The following is a 12,407-nucleotide window of genomic DNA, read 5'->3' as shown; positions in this document are numbered from 1 at the left end:
ACTTCTACAGTCTACGTCCCAGAAATGCCAAAGAGAGACAATAATCAAGTATTTCATACCACATTCATTGTTGGTGTAATCATGAATTGATAATGAGTGCGACTGTTGGGCAGACTGGATGGCCCATTCAAGTCTTTATCTGCCATCAGTTACTATGTTATAACAGAGAACTAGGATAAGAGGGTGAGCAGGTGCCTATTTCAAGCATATTCTATAAAGAAAATGAGGCGTTACTTTTCTTTATAGAGTACCAGTGCAAGTGGCAAAAAAACACACTTGTATTCAAGGTGCAGTGGCGGAACTACCTTGGTTGCCACCTGGGACGGAGCATCTTCCTACCCTTCCTTCTCCAAGCAAGGGGATGCACTGACCAGTTGCTCAGCTGTTGGCTCTACCGGTCCCCTGCCCTGGAACAGGAAGTTGACATCAGAGGGGGCAGGGGACTGGCAGAGCCGACAGCCGTGCAACTGCTCAACATAACCCCTTGCTGCCTGCATCCGGGCAGACTGCCCCACCCTTGGTAAACTAGAGTCAGTGCGATCATTTGCACCATATAGCCAGATGTTAGTCAGAACACATGTAAATTATAATATTCTATCATTTACGCTTATTGGTACACTCCGCCCATGCACATGCCAACCTGCAAAGCATGCCCTTTTCCTCTACTCAGTGTTCTGAGCATGGGCAGGGAGGGGTGTCAGTGTCAGCAGCTAGGAGTATCTTGCTGACGTCTTTGCTGCTCAGATGGCATGGAGGAGATTGAGCAGAAGACCTCTTCCACTGGCAGGACTTGGGCATCCGTAGCAACCAGGGGCGTAGCTACATGAGGCCACGGGGGCATGGGCCCCCACAGATTATGCCCTGGCCCCCTCTACATTTGAACCCCGCCATCGCCGCCCGCCGCATCAGGTACCTTGTTTGCTGGCGGGGGTCCCCCGCAAGCCGAAGAGTTTTCTTCAGCGCCGGTCGACTCCAGCGCCTGCGTTGTGGGATCATCTGTTTCTGACGCCTTACATCCTGCATGGGGCTACATGCACGGTGCAGGAGGTAAGGCGTCAGAAACAGATGATCCCACAATGAAGACGCCGAAGTCGACTGGCGCTGAAGAAGACTCTTCGGCTGGCAGGGTTTGGGGACCCCCGCCAGCAAACAAGGTACCTGATGCGGGGGCGGAGAGCTTGCGGTTGATGCGGCGGTGCAAAGTGGGGCCAGTGGTGGCGGGTTGGGTTTGCGGTGGCGGGGGGGTACAAAGTGGGGGGGGGGGTCAGCGGCAGCGAAGGGGGGTTGGAGGCAGGGGAGGCAGCTAAACAGTGCTCCCCCACCTCGAGCTCTGGCCCCCCTCCTGCCGAGTTCTGGCTACGCCCCTAGTAGCAACCATTGCAATGAGTTCATGTAAATGCAAAATCCCTCCTGATTGTTAGTATACAACATGGCGGAAGCCACAAACACCATATCGTGAAGATGAAAAGAGAGCACGTGGTGGCTGAGATGCTACTCTGTTTGCACCAGTCACTCAGGGGCCCTTTTACTAAACCACATTAAGCACTAACACGTGATGAACATGGGAAAAAAAGACTTACTGCAAAACACATTGCAGCGTTTTGCGGTAGTTTGCCTGTCCGCTCACGTTAACTCAAGGATCACCTATCTTTTAAATACTTTTTTCCTGGGAGTGAGCCATGAGTGGAGAATAGGCATGGAAGTGCTAACCAGCTATCACATTCAGATTACCATGATCTAACTGGTTAATGAGGAAGCACTTAGCATCTCCTGAATAGGAGGCAGTAAGCACGCCCGCATACTATTGCAACATTAGGACGCAACCTGAAATAAAGATCAGAAAACAGCCTACAACGTGCCTCACTGAAGCTGGGCTTAGAGCGCAGGAAAGTCCCGTGTTAAGATGTGCTAAGGCCAGATTCTAGCATAACCTTAGTAAAAGGGCTCCTCGGTTATCCAGAATCTGACCTACCACAGAATCAATCCACAAAGAGAAATTACTTATCAAAGTACCTTGAGGAGAAGCGGATATTTGCAGATTCTCTGGATTGGAGTCAACAAGTAGCCCTCCAATGGGATATCAGTTGTCTTTCTGCCTCCCAGAAGCATGCAGCTCTGCAAGAAAGAAAGGAAGCGATTATGTACAACTGTGTAATGCAGTACTCACAGCCTCTCCTGCTCGGTTAAACCATTTTCAATATCAACCCCTCTGTGTAAAGATTTATGCACTCAGTCTAGTGAATGTTCAAAGAGGCCAGTTTATTTATTTATTTATTTATTTATTTGTAGCATTTGTATCCCACATTTTCCCACCTATTTGCAGGCTCAATGTGGCTTACATAGAGGGGCATAATCGAACAGAAACGCCTATCTCCATGGGCGTTTATCTCCGAGAACAGGTCCGTGAAGGGGCGGACCCAAGCGTATTTTCGAAAAAATTAGACGTCCATGTTTTATTCGCCAAGTTGTGAGCTGGGCGTTTTTGCTTTTCAGCGATAATGGACAATGAAATCGCCCAGCTCAAAACGAATAAATCCAAGGCATTTGTTCGTGGGAGGGGCCAGGAGTCGTAGTGCACTGGTCCCCCTAACATGCCAGGACACCAACCAGGCACCCTAGGGGGCATTTTTACAAAAACAGAACAAAAGGTAAAAGAGCTCCCAGGTGCATAGCACCCTTCCCTTGTGTGTAGAGCCCCCCAAATCCCCCTCAAAACCCACTGCCCACAAGTCTACACCATTACTATAGCCCTAAGGAGTGAAGGGGGGCAACTACATGTGGGTACAGTGGGTTCGGGGGGGGTTGGACGACTAAGCATTAAGCAGCACAATTGTAACAGGTAGGGGGGGGATGGGCCTGGGTCCACCTGCCTGAAGTCCACTGCACCCCCTAACAACTGCTCCAGGGACCTGCATACTGCTGCCAGGGAGGTGGGTATGACATTTGAGGGTCAAAATAAAAAGTTGTGAAACATCATTTTTTGTGGTGGGAGGGGGTTTATGACCACTGGGGGAGTCAGGGGAGGTCATCCCCGATTCCCTCCAGTGGTCATCTGGTCATTTAGGGCACTTTTTGGGGCCTTATTCGTGAAAAAACAGGGTCCAGGAAAAGTGCCCTAAATTCTAGCTAAAAACGCATACTTTTGTCCCATTATCTGTGAAATGCGCCCATCTCTGTTCGGCAGATAACCACGCCCCAGTTCCGCCTTCGCCACACCTCTGACACGCCCCCATCAACTTTGTCCGCATCCGCGACGGAGTGCAGTTGAAAACGTCCAAAATCGGCTTTCGATTATACCGCTTTAATCGTTTTTGTGAGATAAACGCCCATCTCCCGATTTAGGTCGGAACTTGGGCGTTTTTCTCGTTCGATTATAAGCTGGTTAGTAACGTAATGGTGATCACCAAATTCCGGAAAAAGAGAAATACATAGTTAAAATATGGAGGTGACAGAGTGGAATTAGGTAGTCAAATAAATAAAGTTCATTATCATAATAAGAAATAAAAGATAATTGGATAAAACTTCAATCGTAATAGATTAGACTTAATCAGGAATAAAGAGTTATGTTTTGTGTAGTTCTGGTGTAAAGTTTGTTATTGGTATTTAGGATGGATCTTTGTGGTATGCCTTATTGAATAAGTTTGTTTTCAGTAATTTTAGGAAATTATTTATGTTGTGTGTTGTTTTTATTGATTTTGGTAATTCATTCCAAGAGAAACTGGATGCTTATGTTGATTTATATTTTAGTCCTTTGCAGTTGGGGTAGTGGAGATTCAGGAACGTACGTGATAATTTAGAAGAATTCCTGGTTGGTAGGTCTATAAGGCCTGACATATATCCCGGAGCTTCACTGTGTATGGTCTTATGAACCAGAGTGCAGACCTTGAACGTAATGCGTTTATGAGCATAACTCTCAAAGTTATGAGCCTAAATCAGGGGTGGGCAATCTGCGGCCTGCCACTGAGACCATAGGAAATATACACAGAAAACGTCATTAATCAAAGTCGTCTTTAGGTCGTTTTTGAGATGGTCGTCCCCGGTTTTTGGCGATAATGGAAACCGAGGACGCCCATCTCAAAAACGACCAAATCCAAGCTATTTGGTCGTGGGAGGAGCCACCATTCGTAGTGCACTGGTCCCCCTCACATGCCAGGACACCAACAGGTACCCTAGGGGGCACTGCAGTGGATTTCACAAATTGCTCGGAGCTGCATAGCTCCCTTACCTTCGGTGCTGAGCCCCCCAACTCCCCCCCCCCAAACCCACTCCCCACAACTGTACACCACTACCATAGCCCTAAGGGGTGAAGGGGGGCACCTACATGTGGGTACAGTGGGTTTGGGGGGGGGGGTTGGAGGGCTCAACATTTACCACCACAAGTGTAACAGGTAGGGGGGGATAGGCCTGGGTCCGCCTGCCTGAAGTGCACTGCACCCACTAAAAACTGCTCCAGGGACCTGCATACTGCTGTCATGGAGCTGGGTATGACATTTGAGGCTGGCATAGAGGCTGGAAAAAAAAATTTTTAATATTTTTTTTTTGGGTGGGAGGGGGTTGGTGACCACTGGGGGAATAAAGGGATGTCATCCCCAATTCTATCTAGTGGTCATCTGGTCAGTTCGGGCACCTTTTCGAGGCTTGGTCATGAAAAAAAATGGACCAAGTAAAGTCGGCCAAATGCTCGTCAGGGACGCCTTTTTTGTTTCCATTATCAGCCGAGGACGCCCATCTCTAAATCACGCCCCAGTCCCGCCTTCGGTACGGTGCCGACACGCCCCCATGAATTTTGGTTGTCCCCACAACAGAAAGCAGTTGAGGACGGCCAAAATTGGCTTTCGATTATGCCGATTTGGGTGACCCTGCGAGAAGGACGCCCATCTCCCGATTTGTGTCGGAAGATGGGCATCCTTTAAAGGGCACCTATAATTGTTATTTAATAATTGAAGAAGGATCTGAAAAGTTAATTAGCTTGGGGTGGGGGTGGGGGGCAGAAAGCTAAAGGTTCACCTAGAGCACAATAATACCAGCACTGGAAACACATCTTAGAACCAGAATCAAATAGCCCAGTGCCAAATCTGAGACAGAGAAGTACTATCTCATGAAAGCAGCCATATATCCCAGGAAATCAATGTCAAGCAGGGAATCTATATGAGGCTCAATACGCACCAGGAGAAAAGCTCTAACTTGTGGGATCTTATTCAGCTCCATTAAGAGCCTGAGTGCTTTCTCATGATTGCTGCAGTATTCTTCATAAACGTAGAACTTGTCTTTCTGCAAGAAAAGAGAGCAAAATCAGATGGCATTTAATTTAGAACCTTCGTATCAAGAGATTTAAAACTGCTCTTAAAACTCATCTCTGTACACAATGCTACATGAAGTGCTAGTCAAGCTAGCAGGCGGTGGGCAGGGGGCTTGGAGCACAGGCTATATTCTGCTTTTTCTTTATTTTCACCCCATACTGTAATTTTCCTTTACTTTCCTCCCTCCTTCCACTCTATCTACGCCATTAAGTATTACCCTTTTCTATTCATTATTATGAGAACTTAGATAATTACGGGATAAAGATTCAGTCAGCAGTGCTCAATATTTCAACGTTATCCTTGGTTATTCATTCAATGCTGGGCCATGTCTGGGCACCAGCACTGAATATCTGGGTTTCTGTGGCCGCCTATGTCTTATACGGTTAAGAGTGATATTTGGCATTTAACCGCATAAGCTACACCGGATAAAGACAGGACTGTGATTTGTGTGGTCCCATTTATCCGGTTAACTTAGGCAGTTAACTACCGACTCTGCCCCTGGACCAACCACAAATTAGTCAGTTTCAGAATAGGTGCCACCATACAGAAAAGTAAGGCCCTGCCCCCCCTGAAGAACTCCCCTGACCCCTCCTCACTTATGTATTATTATTATTATTATTAATTACATTTGTACCCCACATTATCCCACCTATTTGCAGGCTCAATGTGGCTTACATACTGTAGTTATGACATAGTCATAAGTACATAAGTACATAAGTAGTGCCATACTGGGAAAGACCAAAGGTCCATCTAGCCCAGCATCCTGTCACCGACAGTGGCCAATCCAGGTCAAGGGCACCTGGCACGCTCCCCAAACGTAAAAACATTCCAGACAAGTTATACCTAAAAATGCGGAATTTTTCCAAGTCCATTTAATAGCGGTCTATGGACTTGTCCTTTAGGAATCTATCTAACCCCTTTTTAAACTCCGTCAAGCTAACCGCCCGTACCACGTTCTCCGGCAACGAATTCCAGAGTCTAATTACACGTTGGGTGAAGAAAAATTTTCTCCGATTCGTTTTAAATTTACCACACTGTAGCTTCAACTCATGCCCTCTAGTCCTAGTATTTTTGGATAGCGTGAACAGTCGCTTCACATCCACCCGATCCATTCCACTCATTATTTTATACACTTCTATCATATCTCCCCTCAGCCGTCTCTTCTCCAAGCTGAAAAGCCCTAGCCTTCTCAGCCTCTCTTCGTAGGAAAGTCGTCCCATCCCCACTATCATTTTCGTCGCCCTTCGCTGTACCTTTTCCAATTCTACTATATCTTTTTTGAGATACGGAGACCAGTACTGAACACAATACTCCAGGTGCGGTCGCACCATGGAGCGATACAACGGCATTATAACATCCGCACACCTGGACTCCATACCCTTCCTAATAACACCCAACATTCTATTCGCTTTCCTAGCCGCAGCAGCACACTGAGCAGAAGGTTTCAGCGTATCATGACAGGATCTTGTATACAATTAGTATAAGCAGAAGATATATGAGGAATTAGAGAAGTAGGTGTTAGACAGGGTGGTGTAAATAAATTTGAACCTAACATTCCCTTACACAGCTACAATTTCTCCAAATAAAGCCCCCCCCCCCCCCCCCCAGAAACTAGTAGTGAAACTGATCCCTAAAATTTTTTTAAAAATCCAAAAGACTGGGGGAACTTGGGAAATAAAATTGCCACTCTGACCATTAAAAAACAAACAAACAAAAACCAGCAATGTCAAAGCAAGTGAACCCATGTAACAGAGCAGGTATGTAATTCCTCAGCTACACATCAGTAGTTATCTGAACATGAAACCTGGATATTTCCATCAGCCTTCATGTTGCTGTTTGGAGATTAATGGTACCGTGAAGGCAGAGATTCTGAAGCCTTCCAGCTGATATCGCCATTGGTAGGCAGCACACGATGATCCAGGGACCTGGAAACAGACTTCCTGCTCACTTGCCACTCAATAAAACTCAAGGCTGAAAACAACAGAGGCCCTGCTCCAGCCAACCTGGTGCGTCTATGCACTCAATGGAGCTTTGCTATGTAAAGGCAGTCCCTGAAAGGTGAAAAGTGACTAGCAGTTTGGAACATGGATTCTAACACGGAGGTACCGCAACACATTCTCACAGTCTATCAAAGAAGATTTTGCTTGCGCAGTGTTCTACCAAATCCAAACTAGCTTCACTGAAATTCAGAAATCAAGCAAAGCAGAGTAAGGCATCCCAAAAATATAGGGAAACGGTTCGTAGAATTATATAGCACAAACTTCACCAAAATACATAATTCAAGAGTCAAAACAGTGAAAACGTTCAGCACACTACTTCTCATTCACCTTTAGCAGACTAACAAAAAAAAACAGGGCCTTCTTTTTCTCGGGGGGGGGGGGGGGACTCCCTCTTCCTTAGAGAACTTTGTAGTACCACTGGAATCCTCTTCATCTCTTGAAAAATTGTAGATAATACCTGCTTGGTGCCCTTTGTATCCAGATAGACTACTTAATCACAGGGACTCGAGACTTGCCTTCTGGACTATAATGCACTGAGTCCCTTCTGGAACTCTTCCAACCGTGGAAAGAAAAAAAAAACTCCTTTTCCCCTCCAGGAGCTTTGAAGGACACAGCCCATGGGTGCCCCTTACCTGCCCTCTGAAGCCCTGGAGAGATGAGGCAATGCACTGCCTTTTTCTGGTCCATGGATAACATCTCCTCTGTAACATTCACTGAGTTGTTTATATATTGCTAGGTCAATTTTTCAAAAGGACTTATATGTTTACCTACAAATACGCTATCCATCAATTTTAAAAGCCTATAAAGATAGCAGAGCTTCCAAGTTACCCAGCTCCAGGAGGAAGAAGATTTTAGACCAATCCTGGATTTCTGCCAACTTCATCCTGATGCATTATGGGACGTGTGGCACTGGTTTCAATGGGTGGAATCAGGAACTACAAATTCCACACTGCTTTGGGAAGTATCTTTAAAACCATGACTGGCCAAAAAGCTTCCCTCCTGGAACCGGGTAACTTGGCAGCCCCGTGATGGTGCCAGGGCAAAATTTCCTCCAAGAAGATTGATTCATAGATTCTAAACTGCTCTCTTACTGTCTTGCTTGATAATCTGTTGACTTTATCTCCATCCATCCTATACAGGTGAAGAAAAAAAAAGAAAAAACCCCTTCTTTCCTTTCATTTGCAGAGCTGCTGGCTCCTATAAGTTGCTATATTTCTGTCCTCCTCCTGACTTTACAGTCCCTCCCTCCCCATCCCTCTCCCACCTAGGCTAGCTTTCTCTATATAGGAATACCAAGAGACAATTATCTTCAATAAACTCCATACTGGACAGCCATGTTCATCAATATCCCTTAAAGGTACATCTTCAATAAATACTATATTGGACAATCCTGCTCATTGATATCCCTTAACATAGTACATCTTCTCACACTTGTTAATCATATCAATATGACTTTCACTCAATGCAATATATGTTGTGCCTTAGACCAAAGGCAAACCATCTGGAACTTTAGAGCTTGCCCCATCTCTCTCCAAATATCAGCTATGAAAAACCTATGCCCATCAGGCTACAAAATCTTACACTGGACTAGCAATGAGAAAAGAGGTGGGGTATTGCACTGCTATGCAGATCCTTTCTAAAGGTAGAAGCCATAGTGGAATCTATAACACTACAACTGGAAATCACCGCAATTAGAATCAAGGACCATACTCTACTCAACCAATTATGCTGCATCCTATTTTACAGACCCCCAGGAAACTGGAAAATGACTTCATGGAGTTCATATCAAACACATGTATAGCTAACCCCAATCCATATTAGTAGGAGATATTAACCTTCACTTAGATGACCAGAAAACAGAAAGCTCTAAAGACTATGACAAATTTCTCAAACTATGGAACTTTCAGCAACCATCAGTGACCACCACCCACATCAAAGGCCATGCTATAGACCTAATAGCTTATAGATTCTTCCAGGAAAATGACTTCAAAATACAGAACCCAAAATAGACAGAAACTCCATGGTCTGATCACTTCAAGCTAAACCTGACCCTCTACTGGAAAGAACACAAACCTCCACCACCACAAACACGGACACCATACAAAACATGAGGAAAGATCGATGCAACTAAATTTTGGACTACCATATATAAAGATCAATGGTCACCAAAGACTAACACGGAAGAAATAGCTCCAATGAAAACAAAAACTGTACAGAGGCGAACAGCCCCATGTTAAGACAAAGAACTGAAAATGGCAAAAACCCTTTGAAGAAGACTAAAATGAGCATGGACAAAAACCAAAAATGAAACACACAAAACTGCATGGAAGGATGCTCGAAACAGGTACAAGATCAAAATGAGACAGGCTAAAAAGAAATACTACAAAGAACATATAGGTTCAGACTACAGGGACACAAAAAAAACTACAAAATTATAAATAATCTAATAAACACCAAGCCTCTGACATCAGCAAATGAACTCACCAGATTCTTCGAAGAGAAGAGATCCTCAACATAAGGAACAATCTAAACACAAGATGACACAAATTTCGAAACCCTCATAGATGAACTCAACCACCCTCCAGAAGAAGCCCCAGTGGACGTCCCAATATGGACCACCTTCACACAACTCACAAATGAGACAGTAGCACAAGCATTAAGAAAATTCTCCTCCAACTACTACATACTAGATATATGTCCCAATCACATAATAAAAGCCGCCCCTGATCAATTCATAGATCGCCTCACCTCTCATCTGAAATACATGTTCCAGAAAGGCCGATTCCCACTGAAAAAAGCAACATACTGCTCACACCAATCCCAAAAGACATCAAGAAAATCATCAATGACACTTCAAACTACAGACCAGTGGCATCCATACCTCTAATGACAAAAATAATGGAAGGCATAGCAGCCAACCAGCTAACTGACCACACCAACAAATTCTCCACACTACATGAATCTCAATCAGGCTTTTGACCCCATCACAGCACCGAAACAGTGTTGATCACACTATTAGCCAACTCCAGAAAAGAAATCTCACATGGAAAAAAAATATTCTTCTACTACAATTCAAGTGCATTGGACATGGTCGACCAACAAATCATCAAAAGAATTCTCGACAAAATTGGTATAGGAGAGAAGATACTCAAATGGCTCCTAGGATTCCTAACTAAAACAAATAGGAGGAAATACTTTTTCATTCAATAAATAGTTACGCTCTGGAACTCTCCTTGCTGGAGGATGTAGTAACATCGGTTACCATTATCTGAGTTTTAAACAGGTTGGACAAGTTCCTGGAGGAAAAGTCCATGATCTGCTATTGAGACAGACATGGGGAAGCCACCGCTTGCCCTGGGATTGGTTGCATGAAATCTTGCTACTATTTGGATTTCTGCCAGGTACTTGTGTCCCAGATTGGCCACTGTTGGAAACAGGATACTGGGCTAGATGGACCATTGGTCTGACCCAATATGGCTATTCTTATCTTCTTATGAGGACAAAGCCTGGATGTCTATATGCAAAAGTAATTATGCAGCATACTAGCTGTATGTTGTATAAAGGTTTTACTCTTGATAGTCAGGTGAACGGAACAACAAAAACTAAATCCTGCAAAGTTGTCCAAATATCAAGAGAGGGTGCAAGGAAAGTATACTCTACATGGAACAGACCAACATTAAATTATTCCTGTAGCACATGCAAACAACATTTCATTTAAAAAGTGTTACATTAACTCCCAACGTGGCTGTTCTCCTGAGCTCAAGCTTTTGCATCATTCATTACTGCTCGTGAACTACCGGTTGTCTCAGAGGTGTCGCACGTGGTCTGTATATTTACCATATGCCCTCTGAATATCTTTCTATGTATAGATACATTGATACAGATGTATATGTAAAAATCATATCCAGTTTTACAAATAATGTATCTGGGCCTTAATTTATACTTCAACACTTTCTACAAAATGTGCTAATCACTATTTGTTCAAAATAGACTATAATATCAAAAAAGAGATAGGTGTCAAAGACACTAATGATTCTACTGTGCTCTTACCGTTAGCTTCCCATTCTTTAATTTAAAATAATCTCCCTCTAAGCATTAGACATTTTCATCAGCCAACTACTGCTTTATTTTAGGCATCTGTTATACCATCTGGTATGTGACATGGAAGCTGTATTTTAACCTTGAACAATGGCACAACTGAGGCTAACACAGGGGCAGGGGTGGGGGGGGTGGAAGGAGGCAAAAACGGAAACTTCCGGATCATATCCAGGTTACACAGGTTTTCCATGAACTCTTTTATCCTAACACTGTTTAATATAGCCATTAGAGGATTTAGGCAGAGAAAAGAAGCTTGTTTACTACACACATCAATTGCAACCATTGATAATCTGAATCCAAAAATATAAATATTTCGTAAAGTGTTCAAATAATTCACATATATACATTGCCTTTCAACATAACCAGGACTGGATTTAAGCACAAGCAACACAGGAATGCACCCAGGATGCCAAATTTTGAAGATGCCCAAATCTGCTACCTGGCCTGTCTCTGAGCCCCAACCACCAACACCACCCTTATCAGTTCTGCTCATGGATGCCACGATATTAAAGTCAGCCACAAACACAGCAGAATCCCACCACAGCCAGGCCAGCATTGTGCAGATGTCGTCTTCTCAGAGACTGCTCTTGCAATTAAGCCATTGTAATGAAAGCATGGAATTCGTCGCCAGAGAATGTGGTAAATGCCGTTAGCTTAGCAGGGTTTTAAAAAGGTTTGGATAGCTTCCTAAAAGAAAAGCCCATAAGCCATTATTAAAATGGACTTGGGAAAATCCACTGATTATTTCTGAGATAAGCAGCATAAAATGTATTGCACCTTTTGGGGATCTTGCCAGGTACTTGTGACCTGGATTGGCCACTGTTGGAAACAGGATACTGGGCTTGATGGACCTTCAGTCTTCCCCAGTTTGGCAACACTTATGTTCTTATGTAAAGCAAGGAAAATCAATCTCCCCATATATCTACATATAATCCGCCAAGTGGTGTCTACTGGTCACCGGCAGAGTGCACGTGTGAGGAGTATTCATGTACGGTCCCAAAGATACTCC

The 12,407-nt window shown here is 44.2% G+C and overlaps 1 protein-coding gene across 2 annotated transcripts in view; it reads right to left on the bottom strand.

Annotated features, from left to right (window-relative positions):
* Positions 1-12,407, bottom strand: part of PREX1 (phosphatidylinositol-3,4,5-trisphosphate dependent Rac exchange factor 1) — a 378,063-nt gene that overhangs the window by 219,714 nt on the left and 145,942 nt on the right. For both annotated transcript variants that reach the window (XM_030212317.1, XM_030212318.1), the window contains exons 4-5: positions 5,167-5,271; positions 2,014-2,115 (exon numbers count right to left, since the gene is read on the bottom strand). In XM_030212317.1, coding sequence (XP_030068177.1) covers positions 2,014-2,115; positions 5,167-5,271 — 207 coding nt within the window. The remainder of the gene's footprint in view (positions 1-2,013; positions 2,116-5,166; positions 5,272-12,407) is intronic.

This window comes from Microcaecilia unicolor, chromosome 8 (genome assembly GCF_901765095.1).
Source record: "Microcaecilia unicolor chromosome 8, aMicUni1.1, whole genome shotgun sequence".
Classification (NCBI taxonomy): domain Eukaryota; kingdom Metazoa; phylum Chordata; class Amphibia; order Gymnophiona; family Siphonopidae; genus Microcaecilia; species Microcaecilia unicolor.
Note: the sequence above shows the minus strand (reverse complement) of the source record. Positions and strands in the feature narration are given on the sequence as shown.